The 21,600-nt window shown below is 38.3% G+C and overlaps 1 protein-coding gene across 2 annotated transcripts in view; it reads right to left on the bottom strand.

Annotated features, from left to right (window-relative positions):
* Nucleotides 1-21,600, bottom strand: part of NUP205 (nucleoporin 205) — a 91,767-nt gene that overhangs the window by 57,455 nt on the left and 12,712 nt on the right. For both annotated transcript variants that reach the window (XM_004046274.3, XM_055347188.1), the window contains exons 2-12: nt 21,007-21,149; nt 18,424-18,595; nt 15,832-15,976; nt 15,126-15,285; nt 14,225-14,453; nt 13,333-13,497; nt 7,258-7,433; nt 6,146-6,262; nt 5,846-5,983; nt 2,237-2,387; nt 643-848 (exon numbers count right to left, since the gene is read on the bottom strand). In XM_004046274.3, coding sequence (XP_004046322.1) covers nt 643-848; nt 2,237-2,387; nt 5,846-5,983; nt 6,146-6,262; nt 7,258-7,433; nt 13,333-13,497; nt 14,225-14,453; nt 15,126-15,285; nt 15,832-15,976; nt 18,424-18,595; nt 21,007-21,149 — 1,802 coding nt within the window. The remainder of the gene's footprint in view (nt 1-642; nt 849-2,236; nt 2,388-5,845; nt 5,984-6,145; nt 6,263-7,257; nt 7,434-13,332; nt 13,498-14,224; nt 14,454-15,125; nt 15,286-15,831; nt 15,977-18,423; nt 18,596-21,006; nt 21,150-21,600) is intronic.

Raw genomic sequence — 21,600 nt, 5'->3', positions numbered from 1 at the left:
CCCTCCCACTTCCATTTTAATTCAGTGAGAAATAGTTAATAACTGACATTTTGATGCCTAATAATGTTAAGTACTATTAGAAAAGCCAAAAACTTAGAAGTTCCTATTCCTACCCTTCAGAGAGAATGTCAGACTATTCTAGTGAACAACAGACATAACTAAAGGATATTTCTGAGGTGGGAAATTATATACAGTCATGAAAATGTTTTTTACAAAGACCAATTTGGTAGTGGCAGATAAAATGGTTTGGTATAACGAGAGAAAAAATAATACAGTAAATAACTTTTAATTACAATATTCTTTATGTATACACACATATAAATGCACACATATATCTCTACACCTATGCTGGAAACCTAGAAGCATATGCAGCCAACAACTGGTTCTTATTTGCCCTTCTGACTATTTTCTTTCAGGCTCAGGCTATTATTTTTATACTAAGATTATGCCAATGAGCAGGGCTACCATAACTTACACCTTGTAGAGGTCAAAAAACAAAAAACTTAAGGGCAGAATGCTATATATCTGTCTATCTAGATAGGCTAAGTTTATTACCCTTAAATTAAAAGAAAATGTTTGGGGCTCTTAAAATGCTACTGTGCTATAATAAAAATAAAATTATGCTGGGGATGAGTTACCTACCCAAGTAATGATGGTAGACGTGAGCTGCAAAAAAGCAATCAATCCATCTTGCTCCTTCTGGGTGATGCCACGGGAAGGAAGGTGACGGTACTGGACGCTATCTGCACTTGGAAGATCCTTCCGAAGGTGTTCGTGGTAAAGCATCAAGGAGTGAAAGAAATGTTCCCAGGAAACAGGACTGCCACCTGCTCCCTGAATATTTTCAACTATAAAGAAAAACAGCACAGAATTTTATTTAAAAAACATCTAAGCATTTGCTGGGAAATGGAGAGAAAATTAATTTAAAACAATATACTTTTTTCTTTTTTGAGATAGAGTCTCACTGTCACCCAGGCTGGAGTGCAGAGGGGCAATCTCAGCTCACTGCAACCTCTACTCCCCAGGTTCAAGCAATTCTCCTGTCTCAACCTCCCAAGTAGCTGGGATTAACAGGCGTGCACCACAACGCCTTGCTAATTTTTGTCTTTTTGGTAAAGACAGGGTTTCACCATGTTGGCCAGGCTGCTCTTGAACTCCTGACCTCAAGTGATCCGCCTGCCTGGGCCTCCCAAAGTGCTGGGATTACAGGCATGAGCCACTGCACCCAGGCTAAAACAACAAACTTTGTTTGCCTTTGTCTTAGCACAAAGGCAATCTCTGTCCTGCATAAGCAGTGTGCTGAAAATGGGTTAGAATCCCTCTGTGAGCTAGAACTCTGGATTAATTTTTCCTCTGGATTAACTTTTACTCAAGAAAGGGGCTACTGCCCATGTAAATGTAAAGGTAATTTACTTTGGATGTCGGTTACCTACTTCACATCCAGGAGAGTTCTCTATGCTCTCATGTAACTGTACAGGGCTGCTTTTTCCCACAGAATAATTCACAAATGTTGAGTTTGAATTCCCAAAGAAAGAGATAACTACAGTCTTAATTTGGGAATTACACTACTCCATTGCATACCAAGCATCGGAAGCAAAAGCATAGCACACAAGACTGGCAGGCTTGACAGAGCAGTCAGAACACTGGCTTTGGAGCCAAGCCGATTTCAGCTCCCATCATGGCTCTCCAAATAGCTGTGATGTTGGGTAAATTCCTTAACTTCTCTAAACCTCAGTTTCTTCACATGTAAAAATAAAAATATCTACCTAACAAAGCAGATGCTTGATTTCTTTTCCCTTTTACAGTGTTTTTGGTCTAACCAAACCAGTCTGAAAATTAAATAAGAAAACTGGGAGACAGTCAAGAGAAAAATTCTAAGTACTGAAATTAAGAAAAAAAAAATACAAAGATAAATTAATCAAACTTATAAGGCAAGGGCATATGCTTTTTTTGTGGACCAGATGTGTTCTGGAAAATTTTCATACATTAATTCTGATTTGTCAAAATGAACTGTATTTTATAAAGGAGAATGACAAAACTCCCCAATCTGTGAGACCATAATCACAGCATCACTATGCATAAAGCTGTATGCATGCTTCTTTCACCCTATTGTTATGAAAATAATTTATACCTCTGGTAGAACCTAGTTCAAACACCAATGTTCTTAATAGGTAGTGGGATACTGAACTTAAAAGAGTATAACAACAAACTTTAACAATATCCACATATTCCTTACCATGACTACTACCATTGACTTTGAGCAGGCTGAAACAGTAGTGGGCACACTGAGGCCCATTGGCCAATCCCTGGAGCATCTTCAAATAAGGAATATAAATAGTTGGAGGCAACAGGTCACCCATTTGCCTAACAAACTTTGACAAGACAACCTGAAAAAGAGAGAAACAAATGGTTTATATAATGTATATCTTAACTTTAAGGCAACACGGACTAGCTAATAAAGACTACATATAAACTAAAAGTAGTGCTCTGACTTAACCCTCGCAACAGACAAATTTAACTGATATTCTATTTATGAAAAATTGTTTAAGCTTGTCATTAGCAATTTAATGCAATTATAAAATAATACCTTTATGAAATAAAAGTACATTTTTAAAAAAATATCTCAATGTCACAAAATATAAGACCACTCAGATTTTAAAAATATAAGACATGTGACATTTACTCATCCAAAAATCAACCAGCAATTCAAAAGTACACTTAAAATCCAGAGTTCCTATATCCCAGCCAAATTAGTATCTAGACCTAAGAAATTTAAATCATTTTTGATGGTAACTTAAGCATATTCTGTTCTGTGGTCAAACCAATGCCACATTCCCATACTCCTGTTCTTTAAGTCCATTTCTTAATTTTCCCTTTTTCTTCCTTATGCCTTAAACCTATTATCAACAACTAACAATATTACTCAAACTCACTAGTTGGAACTGAGAACTAAAAACACTACAGATGTCTGGAAATAACTGTTAAATCAGCTAGGTTTAAAAATGGTTTGGCTGGGCGCAGTGGCTCACACCTGTAATCCCAGCACTTTGGGAGGCCAAGGCGGGCAGATCACGAGGTCAAGAGATCAAGACTATCCTGGCCAACATGGTGAAACCCCGTCTCTACTAAAAATACAGAAATTAGCTGGGTGTGGTGGCACACACCTGTAGTCCCAACTACTCGAAAGGCTGAGGCAGGAGAATCAATTGAACCCAGGAGGCAGAGGTTGCAGTGAGCCAAGATTGCGCCACTGCACTCTAGCCTGGCAACAGAGAGAGACTCCGTCTCCAAAAAAAAAAAAAAGGTTTTATGATGATGTAGCAAAATATCATTTTTAAGAGAGATATACTTACTTAAATATTAAGGGATGGAATTCATGTATTTGCCTATAATTTACTTTAAAATAAAACGAAAGTAAAAATAATATAGCAGGCTGGGCACGGTGGCTCACGCCTGTAATCGCAGCACTTTGGGAGGCCAAGGTGGGTGGATCACCTGAGGTCAGGAGTTCAAGACCAGCCTGACCAACATGGTGAAAACCCGTCTCAACTAAAACAATACAAAAGTTAGCTGGGCATGATGGCGGGTGCCTGTAATTCCAGCTCCTTGGGAGGCTGAGGCGGGAGAATCACTTAAACCCAGGAGGCGGAGGTTGCAGTGAGCCGAGATCAGGCCATTGCACTCCAACTTGGGTGACAAAGTGGGACTCCGTCTCAAAATAAATAAATAAATAAATAAAATAATAATATAGTAGATGAAGCAAACATCATAAGATGTTAACTTAAGATGTGAAATTAAAATGTGGGGCATTCCTTATAATAATTCCCTCTTCCACATGTTTCAAATTTTTCATTACTGCTAGCTTTCTTAAAAACTTTAAAAATTTTTAAGTAAATCTTTCTCCAAAACATTCTTTTTCTTTTGAGACAGGGTCTTACTCTGTCACCCAGGCTGGAATGTAGTAGCACAATCACAGCTCACTGCAGCCCAAATGATCCTCCCACCTCAGCCTCCCGTGCAAATGGGGCCATAGGTACGCACCACCATGTTTGGCTAATTTTTTAAATATTTTTTGTAGAGACAGGGTTCACCATGTTGCTCAGACTAGTCTAAAACTCCTGAGCACAAGTAATCTGCCTACCTTGGCCTCCCAAAGTGCAAGTATTACAGGTGTGAAGCACCGTGCCTGGCTCAAAACGTATTTTTTAAATGAGAAAAACACTGAAACAATACAGTTTAAAAAGTGGCATCTGGGCCAGGCACAGTGGCTCACACCTACAATCCCAGCACTTTGGGAGGCTGAGGTGAGTGGATCATCTGAGGTCGGGAGTTCGAGACCAGCCTGACCAACATGGAGAAACCCCGTCTCTACTAAAAATACAAAATTAGCCTGGCGTGGTGGCGCATGTCTATAATCCCAGTTATTCGGGAGGCTGAGACAGGAGAATCGCTTGAATCTGGGAGGCGGAGGAGGTTGGGGTGAGCTGAGATTGCGCCACTGCACTCCAGCCTGGGCAACAAGAGCGAAACTCCATCTCAAAAAAAAAGGCATCTGATCTGGAGTCCAGAAAAAAAAAAAACACACACACATTGCATAAAAGCTTCTAGAACAGAAATCCCCCCAAATGAACATGGCAACCTCCTGCCAACTCTTTTTTTTTTTTTTAAAGAGTCAGGGTCTCACTCTGTTGCTTAGGCTGGAGTGCAGTGGTGTAACCATATCTCACTGTAACCTCAAACCCCGGGGCTCAACGTGTCCTCTTGCCTCAGCCTGAGCAGCTAGGACTACAGGCTCATGATAGCACACCGAGCCAGTATTTTTTGTAGAGATGGGGTCTCATTATATTGCCCAGGCTGGTCTCAAATTTTGGCTTCAAGCGATCTTCCCACCTCAGCTTCCCAAAGCACTGGGATTACAGGTGTGAACTACTGCATAGCAATTCATTTTATTTGCCTCTGCACATCATACTTTAGTTAATACAGAAAGAATTTTTGCCTGTATTATCTACAGACTCATAGGCATTTTGCCATCAATTAAAACGTCTAAGAATTCTCCTTTAATACTTGTACCTCTCCTATCCTCCCAAACTTGAAAAGATTGTCATGCCTATGGAGAACTAAAATACTAATAAAATTCAAGTGGGGCACAGTGCTCATGCCTGTAATCCCACTGCTTTGGGAGGGTTGACTGAAGCCAGGAATTACAGACCAGCCTGGTCATCATAGCAAGGCCCTGTCTTTTAAAAATAAGTAAATAATAAAGAGACTGGATGCCTTTCTGCCTCTAATAATTCAATACATATCTAGTATCCAATAAAGGGTTGACTACATTAACTTCAAAATCAACAGAACTTAAATTTTAAGAGTTTCAAATTTTCCTTTATAAAAGAGAAAAGTAGGCTGGGCACAGTAGCTCATGCCTGTAAATCCAGCACATTGGGAGGCCGAGGCAGATGGACACTTGAGCTCAGGAGTTACAGACCAGCCTGGGTATCATGGCAAAACCCCATCTCTACAAAAAATACAAAAACTAGCCAGGTGTGGTGGTGTATGCCTGTAGTCCCGACTACTCTGGGGGCTGAGGCGGGAGGATCACTTCCACCTGGGAGGTCAAAGCTACAGTGAGCTGAGATCGTGTCACTGCACTCCAGCCTAGGTGACATAGTGAGACTTTGTCTCAACATAAATAAATAAATAAATAAAATTTAAAAAGTGTAAGTCTCTAAAGGTTACACTAGTGATCATTTGTGTTAACAGCAATAAAATCAGGAAGTAATATCTTTCATGTTTTCAAGACTCTCTATCACAGTACCAGAGTATAAAAGAAAAAAACCTAAAGACTCACCTGGCGTTGAGGGGGCCGCTGATGAGCCACCCCTAGATAAGAGCCCATGATAGTCGGAGTCTGAAGAGGCTCTGTGGGACACCAATATTCTAGAGCAAGCTCCAGATGAAAAGGGTTCTTTTTATATAGCTCGCCAATCTGCAAAGAGTAAGCAAAGACTGTAGGGAAATGTCTATGACTGAAAAATTACTTTCAATAAAAAAAGGACATTTAAAGTATTACACCTGAAATTTTCCAAAGTTAGGGGAAAAAATAATGAAAGGAGGGAAAGAGGACAAGCTTTCTAATATAATGGCTTACCAAAAGCATTAAGTGTTCCAGGTCCCTTCTAAGTGAAATGGGGGGTTCATTACCCATCTGCATACTCATGTGAATCATTCGAGCATCTTCATCTGCCCGATTCCTCAGCTGTTTCACCTATTAAATTTATTAGATATACTTTTAATATGTAAATGTATTATACATGCTAATAATAATGAAATCAGGCAACTGTCTTAAAGTGACTACATACAAGAATATATTTTTTAAATATCTATTCCACTTTAGGTGACATGAAGAAACATGCCAGGAATCTTATCTGCAACATTACCACCCATAATGTATAATATCTTAAAACTTGAATGCATTTTCCACTATAGAAAAGTTGAACTTAACTGTAGTGTTTCTCAATGGGGACATTACTGACATTTGGGCACAATGTTTCTTCACTGGATTGGATTATCCTGAATATTCCAGGACATTTAGCATCCTTGGAACTACCTACCAACTATCAATAACAACACCAGAGTCATCATAACAAGCAAAACTTGCCCCACTCATTTCCCAAACACACTCTGAAGAACATTATACCTCAGTTGAGAATCACTGTTTCACAACATTTGTGTGAACTAAATGCCAACAAAAATAAGAAACAAATTCTGTTAAAAAAAAAAACATAGCTAGACAAATCCACAATTACAGTTGGAAATACCAACACTCCTCTCTCAATATTCAATAGAACAAGTACACAGAAAATCAGTAAGGATATGGAAAACTTGAAAAACAGCATCAACAACTTGACTTAATTGACACTTATAGAACATTCCACAGAACAGCAGCAAAATATGTGCTCCTTTCAGGTGTACATAAAATATTTACCAAGATAGGCCATATTCTGAGCCATAAAACAAACCTCAACAAATTTAATACAACTGAAATTCTACAAGGTATGAGTTCTCATACCTTGTAGAGACTCATGCATGACTTATTTCATGAGTCACAAACTGATTCACAAGATGTAATACAGCTACTGGCAAATTTTAGTCTGTATTAAAAATTTTTATTAGTTTCCAAAACATAAAGCTGGTTAATCAGTTTTAAATTATTTTATAAAATTCTTCTACTATTTACTCATCCTACATTATTACACTTACCTTCATTGGCATAAGTGCAAGGAAATCTGTGATGAGATTATGGACTCTGCGAATATAAAATTCTTCCTGATAAAAGTATTCTGATACCACTACAGATTCCGTGAGGAACAGGAAAACGTTGTCAGCAATTGCGAGTTCTGCCATTGCTTCATCTGCCTCTGTGAATTCTGCCAGAGCTAGAAATAGATTTTAAAACACAGTACATGGAGGAAAAGTCATTAACCCAGATTGTAATTATATCTCATAATACTCTGCTGATGGTTCAGACATCTTCCCAGCCTTCTAGCATGTGCTATGCACAAAATGAGACTATATATAACTGTAATTGACTCATAAACCCTAAAGAACTCACAAACCCCAAACAACAATATACTCTGAATGTGTATTAGAAAAATACATACTCTTTGAAATAATAACATAACTAATGAAAATTATTTTAGAGATGTGTGATGCAACACTGATGTAGTCAGGGAGCTATCATCCAAACATTCACATATTAAAATGATGTTAAGACTTTAATCCCAATGAAATCTCATGGGTCATCTGAAAAGTCTTCAATCCAAGACCAAAACCTGAACATGAATAGGTAAGTAACTGTGCTAATTTGGTAACCAAGTAGCTAAAATTTAAAAACTAAATTTTAACTTGAATACAAACTTGTCTAACTGTAATTTTTTTATATTTTATTTGGAAAATATCCAATATATATCTAAAAATAAGTATAATAAACCTCTACATACCCATCACCTGTTTCAATACTACCAACTTACGGACAATCTTACCTCATCTATCTCTTCCCCCTCTCCACTCATACGTATCTCATTAAAGCAAATTCCAATTTAACCTTTTACCAGTAAGTATTTGCAGTGTACAACTCAAAAATATACTTAAGAAACAAGGCCGGGCGGGGTGGCTCATGCCTGTAATCCCAGCACTTCGGGAGGATCACCTGAGGTCGGGAGTATGGAGAAACCTCATCTCTACTAAAAATACAAAAAATTAGCCGGGTGTGGTAGCGCATGCCTGTAATCCCAGCTACTGGGGAGGCTGAGGCAGGAGAATCGCTTGAACCCAGGAGGCAGAGGTTGCGGTAAGCCAAGATCACGCCATTGCACTCCAGCCTGGGAAATGAGCAAAACTCCGTCTCAAAAAAAAAAAAAAAAAAAAAGAAAGCAAGCAAAAGTAAAAATTCACTACATACTCACACACAACACCATTATCGTATCTTTATTTTATTTTATTTTTTGAGACAGGGTCTCGCTCTGTCACCCAGGCTGGAGTGCAGTGGTACAATCTCAGCTCACTGCAACCTCTCCCTCCCAGTTCAAGCAATTCTCAGGCCTCAGCCACCCAAGTAGCTGGGATTATAGGTGTGCGCCAACACACCTGGCTAATTTTTGTATTTTTAGTAGAGACAGGGTTTCAACATGTTGGCCAGGCTGGTCTTGAACTACTGACCTCAAGTGATCCTCCCATCTCGGCCTCCCAAAGTGCTGGGATTACAGGCGTGAGCCACTGTGCCTGGCCATTATCATATCTTTAAAACTAATTCCTCAGCTGGGTGCAGTGGCTTGATCTAGAGTGACTTAATCTGACTTACATTCAACTTTCTATTAAGAGTATGTCATAGGTTATGGTGTATCTTTCCATCAAGAAACATATTGCTGATTACTGCTTTTAAATTTTGAATATAAAATTACTAGGTAATTGTGTGGCAATCTGGCTTTGAAAAAGACTACTACACAGCTTATTCTGTTTAACTGTCATACAGACCAAATACATAGTCTGTTACCGTAAGTACATTTTCATTGCCTTGAAAAGGGCCAGGAACAGATAAAAGCCAAGATAGTCTCAAACAGAGGAAAACATATGATTTGTAGTATTTTATTTTTATTATTTATTTATTATTTATTTCGAGATGGAGTCTCGCTCTGTCGCTGAGACTGGAGTGCAGTGGCACGATCTCAACTCACTGCAACCTCCGCCTCCCAGGTTCAAGAGATTCTCCTGTCTCAGCCTCCCAAGTAGCTGGGACTATAGGCACGCACCACCACGCCTGGCTAATTTTTTGTATTTTTAGTAGAGATGGGGTCTCACCATGTTGGCCAGGATGGTCTCGATCTCTTGACCTCATGATCCACCCGCCTCGGCCTCCCCAAGTGTTGGGATTACAGGCATGAGTCGCCATGCCTGGCCTGTTTTTTTAATGTTTTGTTTCGTATTTTGAAATAAAGTCTGCATATCAGCCAGGTGTGGCAGCTCATGCCTGTAATCCCAACACTTAGCCAAGACAGGAGGATTGCTTGAGCCCAGGAGTTCAAGACCAGCCTAGGCAACATAGTGAGACCTCATCTCTACAAAAAAATCAAAGAATTAGCTGTGGTCCCACCTACTTGGGAGGCTGAAGTGGAAGGATCATGTGAGCCCTGGAGGTTGAGGCCACTGAGCCATGGTCACACCACTGCACTCCAGCCTGGGCAACAGGGAAGCCACTATCTCAAACAAACAAAAACCTGCATATCTACCCATATTATACAAAATCCTTGAGAATAAAATATTTTCTTAATTCTTTAGTATGACTAGTAACAATTACTAAAATTACTAATTATTAAATATTTTCAGTAACAATAACAAATTCTTTCAAACCTTTACTTGAATTCAAAAACACCGGAATTAAAAGAGAATCAACTCAAAGATTACGTCTTTTATTTTTTTTTGAAACAGAGTCTTACTCTGCTGCCCAGGCTGGAGTGCAGTGGTGCGATCTTGACTCACTGCAACCTCTCCCTCCCAGTTTCAGCCATCCTCCAGCCTCAGCCTCCTGAGAAGGTAGGATTACAAGCATGTGCCACCACACCCAGTTAATTTTTGTATTTTTAGCAGAGTCAAGGTTTCGCCCTGTTGGCCAGGCTGGTCTTGAACTCCTGACATCAAGTGATCTGACTACCTCAGCCTCCCAAAGCACTGACATTACAGGCATGAGCCACTATGCCCAGCCAAAAATTACTTCTTGAAGACCATTTAGGCAATAAGGCATCATTGTCTTAATATAAATTGAGTTTCAATGCCTAAAAACAGTATGCTAAAATTCTGTAAAGCTTAGTGAAATTACAAAAATGCTTGGTTTTTTTGTTGATTTTTTTTTTTTTTTTTGGAAACACAGTTTCACTCTGTCACCCAGGCTAAAGTGCAGTGGCATGATCTCAGCTCACTGCAACCTCTGCCTACTAGGTTCAAGCAATTCTCCTGCCTCAGTCTCCCAAGTAGCTGGGATTACAGGCACGCGCCACCATGCTTGGCTAACTTTTTGTGTTTTTAGTGGAGATGGGCTTTTACCACGTTCGCCAGTCTGGTCTTGAACTCCTGACCTCAAGTGATCCACCTGCCTCATCCTCCCAAAGTGCTGGGATTACAGGCGTGAGTCACCACACCCGGCCGATGCTTGTTTTTTTAATTTTTTTTGAGATGTGATCTCACTCTGTCACCCAGGCTGGAGTGCAGTGGAGCAATTTCAGCTCACTACAGCCTCTGTCTCCTGGGCTCAAGTGATCCTCCTGCCTCAGCCTCCTGCGTAGCTGGGACTACAGCCAAGGGCATGTCACCACACTGGGCTAATTTTTAATTTTTTGGAGAGATGAGGTATCACTACATTGCCCAGGTTTGTCATGAACTCCTGGGCTCAAGCAATCCTCCCACCTCAGCCTCCCAAAATGCTGGGATTATAGGCATGAGGCACTGCACCTGGCTTCATGCCTTTTATAGAATAATATAATAAACACATTTGATAAAAGTTTCAGAAGTCTATGAAGAGAACAGAAACCAATTTTTCAAATTGGAGATCTTCGTTAAAACTTGTCTGGATTATTTCAAGAAGTGACCATTTCTGCAAAATAACATAAGCTAGTCATTTTTTCTAACAATTTTTAAAATGCAAATTAACAGAAAAATTTTTATGGTTTAAAAATTATAATTATAATACCCCTAACTATTAAAGCTTATAAAAGGATATGAGCATATAAAATCAAAGAGATTAAGTAGCCAAAGATCTGGGACTTGAAACTAGGGCTGTGATTCCTAACCTATTTTTACTATTATCCTACAGCAAACTATAGCATATTCTATTAAACCTTTCAAAACTAGTGCAGTGCTATGGGCAATTATAGCATAAGATTGTGACCATATTACATAATATTATAATAACTATCTATGTATAACTATATTATATAGTTAATATATTAACTATCACATCTGGGCACGGTGGCTCGCGCCTGTAATCCCAGCACTTTGGGAGGCCAAGGGAGGCAGATTGCCTGAGCTCCAGAGTTCGAGACCAGCCTAGGCAACACGGTGAAACCCCGTCTCTACTAAAATACAAAAACTTAGCTGGGTGTGGCGGCGTGCGACTATAGTCCCAGCTACTTGGGAGGCTGAGGCAGAATTGCTTGAACCCAGGAGGCAGAGGTTGCAGTGACCTGAGATCATGCCACTGCACTCCAGTCTGGGCAACAGAATGAGACTCCATCTCCAAAATAAAAAAAGAAGATATTAACTATCACATAGCCACTTCAAAGGTTAAAGGGTAACTTTATGTCAGAAAAGTAGTGAAATAAGACTCATAAATGATGAGGGTACATACAGGTGAGAAACAGAATTTGTACAGGAATGTAAAAGTCTAATTCGCTATCAGCATTTAGATATATAGATGACAGACAGATAGAAATTAACTGGCCAAAGAAAGACTCCTAACACAAAAAAAGCTTTCTGCAAACACCTTGGGAACAGCATGACACTAGTGAAAACAGAATGTTCTGGAATTACACAATTGATAAGATACTAGAATCTGTTGATACTTTAGGATTAGAAAACTGACATAAATTGTAAACTTGAATAAAGCCTTTCTAGATTTACCATAAAAAGACAATTCTTTGGGCTTCGTGTTCCATGTATGGTTCTCATTCTGTTAGAATAAACCCCTACTAATATGACAATTAAATAATGTAAATGTAAATAGCAGAATAATATATGCTACAGTGGGTTAACAGGTTGTTAAAAGTCAGTATTCTGGTCAGGCGCAGTGGCTCACACCTACAAACCCAACACTCTGGGAGGCCAAAGCAAGTGGATCACCTGAGCTCAGGAGTTCGAGACCAGCCCAGCCAACATGGTGAAACCGTTTCTACTAAAAATACAAAAGATTAGCCGGATGTGGTGACATGTGCCTGTAGTCCAATTACTTAAGAAGCTGAGGCAGGAGAATCACTTGAACCCAGCAGGTGGAGGTTGCAGCGAGCCAGGATCGAGCCACTGCACTCCAGCCCGGGCCACAAAAAAGAAAAGTCGGGATTCCACATCTGTTCTTGACTGATCCAAATATCTCCTTTTTAATACACTGTATGGAAAAATAACTGTTTTTAATTTGACACAATGTGAAAAACTAGTTTGTGAACAAATCAAGAAGTGTATATTTTAATTTTAAAAAACATTTAAGGCCAGACGGGGTGGCTCACGTGTTGCAATCCCAGCACTTTGGGAGGCCGAGGCAGGCGGATCACCTGAGGTCGGGAGTTTAAGACCAGCCTGACCAACATGGACAAACCCCATTTCTACTAAAAATACACAATTAGCCAGGTGTGGTGGCGCATGCCTGTAATCCCAGCTACTTGGGAGGCTGAGGCAGGAGAATCGCTTGAACCTGGGAGGCAGAGGTTGCAGTGAGCCGAGATTGCGCCATTGCACTCCAGCCTGGGCAACAAGAGCAAAACTCCATCTCAAAAAAAAAAAAAAAAAAAAAATTTAATGTGACACTGTCATTCCAAATTTTAAACTCATACCCTGAAGGTAAAAGAGCATTATCAGTGGCTCCAAGAATGGGAAATAGTATTTCATATAATATTTTTGAGAGACAAGGAGAAAAAAGTCTGTATTTCACTACTACACTAAAGGTTTCATTTAATACAACTCTGGATATCTTCCTGTGCTTATGCTTATGTATGTCAAAGATAACACCCCTTCCAAAAATGTCATTAAGTGCTAACATGCTGTTTCTCATAACAAAATTACCTACAATCAATTCACCTGTCACATCAGGTAGCTGTGATATTCCCCTCAATGCCAGCGCCCAGGCAAGTCTAACAGTGGCTTGGAGCCCAGGCAGTTTCCAAAGCTGTGAGTCCTGAAGACGAGAGTGAATTGTTGCAATGTACTGTTTTTCTGTCAACAGTGGAAGTTGATGAATCATATCTGAAAACACAAAAATAGACCACTTTACCGATCACCAGATAAATTCTCACTTCTGATACACAGGAATAATATCCAAAAGTCAGAAAATCTGAGCATTCTCACAGAACAATAATGACCAATTAACATTAATTTCTATATCCCAAAAGGTACACTACTGTTGATTGTACACATACTAAAAACAAAAAAAGAAAATGACAATAATCCTAAATTTCAATTTCACTATTTTCAGTCATTTTTATAAGTGTACTACAAATAAACTAGAAAAAAGTTAGACACTCATTTTTTCTGCACATAAATTCTAAAATAGAAATCATGCTATCTAAAGATCATAAAAATTTTATTTACTTCACAGAAAACACAGATCAAAGATAACATTACTGAAGTGACAGTCACTGTCTCAGAATGTTTTAATAAAAAGTTTGAAAATGTAAATGAATGGTAAAGAAACAAGCAATTAAGTAAATTAGGCATGTGCAATCATGAACATGTATAATATATGCTTTAATACTTTCCATTCCAAATCCCCCTAAAAAACAGAAATAATTAACAGGACTGCAGCTGTTTTTTAAATGTGATCTTATATATAAATATTCAAATATGAACGGATTGCAAACACAGGAACAGAGCAGTCTATTTTAGTAGCTAAAATATCACCCTTTTTAAATGTTATCCCCACAATTTTAAATCTGATTTTTTTTAATGTAGGAAAATGTATAAAACTCAATACCATCTCGTTCCTCTGTGCTTTGCTCTATAAAACTGATGTCAAAACAGTATAGAAGCGCCATAAGAAGAGCCAGATTCACTGCATCCAGTGAGCCATTAGCCTCAACTGTCACTCTTTCCAAATGTCCAATGAGGAGGAGAGTGTCTTCTTTGCCTAAAGGTGACTGGCAAGCCCAGGCAAAAAGGCTTTCTGCAAGAGACTGCCTGCACTCCTTAATGAGATCAGAAACCTAGAAATAAAAACATGACTATTAGTATAAATAAATTACAGTGAAGCCTGGTCTTATTCCAAAGTACAAACTACCTTTTACAAAGGCTAATAAAAAAACCTATCTAAATCCACAAGTGATCCTAAGATGTCACCTCTGGAATTCTGAACAAACCCTATTGTTTATTCCTTATCCTTAAGTTCCTTAAGAAATTGGGATAACCAATTTCTTGTTTATTTCATGAAAAGAGCTAGAATGGCACATAAATGACTATACAGAAGCTGAAACAACTGCAAGTCAATTTTATGGACACAGCTGACTACAAACTTTAATATACATTATGAGCTGACTACAATTAACAACAATTTATTGTATACTGTACTGTCAAACAGTAGTACAGTGAATTTTGAATGTTCCCAACACAAAGAAATAATAAACGTTTGAGGTGATGGATATGCTAATTATGATTTGATTATTACATATCATACATATGTATGAAAATACCACACTGTACCCTATACCTATGTACAGTTTTGTCAATGAAAAATAATAAAAGCAAAAAAAAAGAAAAGTGGCAATCAGCCATGGTGTCAGCTACATAATTCATCTTGAAAAAATGAATATTCTAATTGTCATGTTTCTGCCTCTGAGATTTGACAGACAACTCATGAATTGATTTCATTGAACCCTTGCCTCTTTGCGATGTTTTTCACTGCCCAAACCTCTCTCTCGCTGTAGTTTCTCAAACTCATTATTCACATCAATCTGTGACACCAGGGTAAGAACTTTATAAGTCAATCCTTGCTCCATCAGCTCATCTGTAAAGCGTGTTGTCATGGAAGCCAGCTCTGGACTGTAATGAAAAGAAATCAATAAACTATGTTGAACAATATTGTTTATGCTTCTTCATAATAATAGGTATAGCAAACGCTCTTTTTTTGAGACAGGGCCTTGCTCTGTCACCCAGGCTGGAGTGCAGTGGCGTGATCATGGCTCACTGCAGCCTTGACGTCCCAGGCTCAGGTCTTTCTCCCACCTCAGCCTCCCGGGTAGCTGGGACTGCAGGTGCATGCCATCATGCCCAGCTAATTTTTCTATTTTTTGTAGAGATGGGATTTCATCATGTTGCCCAGGCTGATCTAAAACTCCTGAGCTCAAGACTGTAATCCCAGCACTTTGTAATCCAAAAATAATTTGGGCCACTGCACCTCGGTCCAAATTATTTTTTATTTATAAACACAATAAACAGGTTTGAATTGTTATATCTGTCTTGGCAGAATAAGGGAGTATATTACTCAGCTTATGTTACATATTGCTCAGATTGTATATAATAAGGGAAATATTGTCATACTTCAAGTAATTTCAAATTAACCCCTGAAATCCCAAGAAGTAAAAAGACCTGAGTTCTAGGGTCCATGTCTTTCCCCGTCTAGACTGTATCAAGGCTTTCAAGGAATTCGCAATGCATCGCTTTCCATCCCAGTACAAAAGAACAGCTACTAATCCTCTGGTAAGGCCAGGAAAATGTGGCTGTTGATGCTCTCCTAAAAAAGGAAGTTGAGAAATAATATTGTTAATAAACATGTATGTGTTTAGGAAGAGACAAAAATCAATATAACAATGTTCAGTTCAAAGAATCACAGTAGCTCAGGGCTTAAGGGGCCCTGGGGTCCTCTACTACAAACATCCATCCACTGTCTAACTTCTTGCTCAACATATTCGAGGGCCATCCAACTTACCCCTAAACACCAGCAGGGACATGGAATTCACCATTTTCCAAACTCTCAATTTCTAACTCTCACACTTACCTGTGATTTCTACATACTGGGTGAGAATCTTTTGGTCTCACTGTTGTCCACTAAATTTAATTTTATTCAATGCCCATTTTACTATCTCATACGGAATCTTTCAAATATTTCTAAGTTTCTTCCCTCAGAATCTTCTCTGAATAAACAATCTTTTTATAATTCAAGTTCAGTCACCATTTTAACTACTCTCCTTTGAATGAGTTCTACCTTTTTTTTTGAGATGGAGTCTCACTCTGTCACCTAGGCTGGAGTGCAGTGGCGTGATCTCACTGCAACCTCTGCCGCCTAGGTTCAAGCGATTCTCCTGCCTTAGCCTCCTGAGTAGTTAGGATTACAGGCACTTGCCATAGCACCCGGCTAATTTTTGTATTTTTAGTAGCGATGGCATTTCACCATGTTGAACACGCTGGTCTTGAACTCCTGACCTCGTGATCCACCTGCCTTGGCCTCCCAAAGTGATGGGATTAAAGGTGTGAGCCACCACGCCTGGCTAAGTTTCACTTTTTTTTTAAGAGTACTTTGCCTATAGTTTCAGTTTCATTTCCTAAAGCTTTCTTTTCCCCTTACTGCAATTACTCCTCCACTCTACTCCTTTCTGTTCCCCAAATTCATCACCTTGCTTCACCCTCTTGCACAGGCAATTTCTTCTGCCTGGATGCCCTTCATCCTCCCAAATAACCATCTATTCCACCTGATGTATGCTTACTCATTTTGCAACATCTACCTTAAACTTCATGATGTTGTTAAGAGTTCTCTGTACAATCAAGGTCCATCTAATACCAGCTCTAAATGTCTTTGGACCATCTCTAAATCTTGCACAAAACTGCATTAATTGTACTTAATTGTGTCAAAATATTTGTTTCCACATCATTCTCAATTATTAGAGTATGAGCTTATTTACACTAGTTGAGATTTTATTCATCTTTATATCACTGGAGTGATATAATTAACACTATGCCTGGCACATGGTAGGTATAGAAGAAATGTTTGTTAAATGAAAGTTCCAGGTTAAACTCAAAACTCAAGCATGTCTAGTGAACATCCCCCTCATTCTCAATATCATACTTCTTTTAATGCAGCCTTAGGTCAAAAAGGATTTTGGCAGCCATATATTATCTTTAGACATATTAAACTTTTGTTCAACTGACATGCCCATATTTTCTTCAAATGGCTCCTCCATTATAATTAAAACAAACTGCTTATAGTATAGAAATTTTTCTCTCTTTTCTCTACACAGCAGCCAGAGAAATAATTTCAGAGTTAGAATGAATTATGTAATGTCTCTGCTTAAAGCCCTCATCAACAACTTTCTATTGCAATTAGAATAAAATCCAAATACCTTTCATATCATGCAAAATCAAACATGCTCTGATTCCTGCTGTATCTGCATCTTCCTTTGCTCTCCCTGTCATTTATGATGCTCTAGCCACAATGATCTTTTTATCCTTAAACACGCCTTCATTCCCACCTCAAGCACTGGCTGCTTGCTCTCCCCAGAAAAGCCTTACCCAATAGGTCTGGGTGGCTGGCACCTTCTCATCATTTGGGTCTCAAGGCAAATGACCCCATCTTAGAGAGGCCTTCTCTATGGATCCTACTTAGAGTTACCCTAGCCAGCCTCCACCTCTCTATATCCCACTGCTTTATTTTATTTTCTTCCTAGTACTCTGTATTATTGAAATCATCTTATTTTTTACCTACTCATGCATTATCTGAATTACTCTCTCAAAAAGAAGTTCCAAAAAAGTGGTGACCTTACCTGCCTACTCACTGACAGTAAGTGCTTTGTGCTATAAAATTTCTGAGATGTCTTTAACAATTCTGATCACTAAACTGAAGCCTTCCTTTCAATCAAAGGTTAAAAAAGGATAGCCGGGCATGGTGGCACATGCCTGTAATCCCAACTACTAGGGAGGCTGAGACATGAGAATCACTTGAACCCGGGAAGTGGAGGCTGCAGTGAGCTGGTATCATGCCACTGCACTCCAGCCTGGGCAACAGAGCGAGACTCTGTCTCAAAAAAAAAACAACAAAGATTAAAAAAGGAAATATTTTGAATATGGTTTTACCAAACTGCATCCGTAGAAACTATGATAGAATCTAAACAATAAACTATTTTAAACTATGAGTGATTTTATAATTTTGCATTATTTTACCACTGTTTCAGTTAAATGTCAACCTACCAGCAAGAAGAAGCTCAACAGCTGCCAATTCTCCAATATCAAAAAGGTCACTGAGAATAAAGGCTTCTTTAATGAGCTGTTCAGGAAGAAGTCGAGTTCCCTGTTGACCCTGAATGGCGACTCCCTCTGTACTGGCTTTCTGAACCTTCTCATGCTGTTGAACATTTTTTGGCTACAATGATAAAATTGTAATTGTTATGAAAATAGCACACTGGAGACAAGGTCCCAAAGTGTTACCTACAGAAGCTTATTCATGATAATTCAGCCTGGTAACATGACAAACAGAAGTATTTCTTATCAGCTAATTTAGAACAGACTTCTATGAAGTAACATTTTGCATAACCCTAAACTTTTTATTCCAATACTACCTTCTCAATAACTGTGACTGCTAAACTCTGATCTGAAAAATTTGGAGAAAATATACAAAATAGCATACTATTTTTCAAGTTTCTACAGAAATTTTCAATTACATAATAAATAAAAATAATAAGGTCTTCAAATGGTACCTAACAAATGGATATATGAACTGTTTAATTACTTAGCACAGCAAGTAACAGTTTATTAATGTTATATAAAATGTAGTCTTATTTCCTAAAAGATAATTTGGTGCAAATATTTAACATATGACGTACAGTACAGAATTATCTGATAGATCATACATCTAAAGTTTCAGAACTTAAAGGTTACACATTGGTCATTGAATCTAGCTCCTCTATTGCAGACGGAAAAACCGACATCCAGCTAAGTCAGGTAACTTGTCTGTGGTCATAAAACTCTCTAGTGGTACAGCCAAGACTGGAAATCAGCTCAACTGGTTCCCAGGCTGGGGTTCTTTCTACTAAAGAAAGCAAAAAAAAAAAAGAAAAAAAAAAAAAGCTAAAAAGCAAAAAGCCATTTCTTGTAACACAATCCTATAAATAGTTCTTAGATGGCTTCCTTGCTGTATATAAAAGAAAAGTGCCAGACTGGGCGTGGTGGGTCATGCCTGTAATCCTAGCACTTTGAGAGGCTGAAACAGGCAGATCACTTGAGGCCAGGAGTTCAAGACCAGCCTGGCGAACATGGTGAAACCACGTCTCTAATACAAAAAAATTAGCTGGACATGGTGGCAGGCGCCTGTAATCCAGCTACTCTGGAGGCTGAGGAAGGAGGATTGCTTGAACACGGGAGGGAGGTTGCAGTGAGCCGAGATTGCACCGCTGCACTCCAGACTGGATGACAGAGTGAGACTCTGACACACAAACACATACACGCAAAGGAAAAGTGCCAAACAACAAGAAAAGCATTTTCCAAGTTTGAATCCCCTCCACTAAAGTACCCTATTGCTATTGCAAAGAATTTCAAGATGCAGAAATGAAAGATACTCAAGAATTGATTCATTACATCAACACAACTTACATAATACTATAAACTACTATAAAATAATACTTAAAATTTTAACGTGTATCTGGAAATAAACAAAATAATCAATCTTACCAAGCTTAGATGTATTACTAACTAGAGGTCAGAAATTCTAAGGCAGTTAATATTTCTGGAATATACTAAATTTCTTAAATAGTCTTCAAATATTATTAAGTTTATCTCCTAGCTAGAAATAAACATAATATTAACTTCTATGGAGACTAACATTGCTCCTAGGAAAATTTCCATTAAAATCACAGCAGGGCACAGTGGCTCACGTCTGTAATCCCAATACTTTTTGAGACCAAGGCAGGAAGATCACTTGAGGCCAGGAGTTCAAGACCAGCCTGGGCAACATAGCAAGACCCTATCTCTAAAAAAAATTAGCTGGGCATGGTGGCACACACCTGTAGTCCCAGCTACCTAGGAGTGAGGAGCCAGGAAGAACGCTTGAACCCAGGAGTTTGAGGCTATAGTGAGCTATAATCAGGCCACTTCACTCCAGTCTGGAGGACAGAGCAATACCCTGTCTTTAAAAAATATCTAGAAAAGAAAATCATTGAATCGCTGGAGTGAGACAGGTAACGTTTTCGTTACGTACATTAAGAGTTTACTTGCAAAGACCTACTATTTGATAGCACAACAGGGTGATGATAGCCAATAATAATTACACATTTTAAAATAACTAAGAGTATAAATGGATTGTTTGGAAAACAATGGATAAATGCTTGAGGGGATGAATGACTCCCCATTCTCCATGATGTGATTATTTCACATTGCATGCCTGTATCAAAACATCTCACATACCTCATAAATATATACATCCTTTATGTGCTCACAAAAATTAAAAATTAAAAAAATGTTTTTAAAATAGTTTTTGCAGCTGGCATGGTGGCTCACGTCTGTAATCCCAGCACTTTGGGAAGCTGAGGCAGGAGGATCACTGAGGCCAGAAGTCCAAGACAAGCCTGGGCAACAAAGTTAGACCCAGTCATTTTTTTTTTTTTTTTTTTAAGCGTTTAGGGGTACATGTCATCAGGACCTCATGAGACTGTGTCACAGTAAATAAATTTCTGAAAAAAATTTGAAAATTAAAAAAAAGAAAAAAGAGTTTACTTGCTTCCTCAATCTTAAAAAAAAAAAAAAAAAATCCCCAAAAAACTGAAAAAGAAAATTTCTTACCGGATTTTTGAACAATGAGATGAAGTCAGGTTTGTGTTTCTTCAAAATCTTATCGAGAAGGTGAACAGCTTCAGGTTGTCTTCTCCAAAGAGCATTTCCCACTTTATGCCAAATGTCTTTGTAAGGACCCCATAGACTAGCAGCTTAAAGAAAAAATAAATCAAACCACCGTCAAAGAAAACATACACTTGAAAAATAATGTGAGGTTAGCACCTACACATTTTAGTTACACTCACAGCTACTTTTTAATCTAGGAAGTTATCTTAATTAATATAATTATCAATTATATTATAAATAACTATTATAATTAGTATGCTACATTAACTATATTATATTAATATATTATATATAACATATAATATAATTAATATATACTAATATATTAATATATAAATATAATAAATGATTGCTAATTATATAAATATCAATGTTGTAACTGATTAAGAGACACTAATATAAAAGCATAGTTTATTAAAATTCTCAAGCAATGATATAAACACATCACTTTATCTGACTTACTATAAGATAAATCCTGACTTTAGGTAGGCACAATGGCTCACGCCTGTAATCCCAGCACTCTGGGAGGCCGAGGCA

The sequence above is a fragment of the Gorilla gorilla genome, chromosome 6 (genome assembly GCF_029281585.2).
Source record: "Gorilla gorilla gorilla isolate KB3781 chromosome 6, NHGRI_mGorGor1-v2.1_pri, whole genome shotgun sequence".
NCBI lineage: Eukaryota > Metazoa > Chordata > Mammalia > Primates > Hominidae > Gorilla > Gorilla gorilla.
This window is presented reverse-complemented; position numbering and strand designations above follow the sequence as displayed.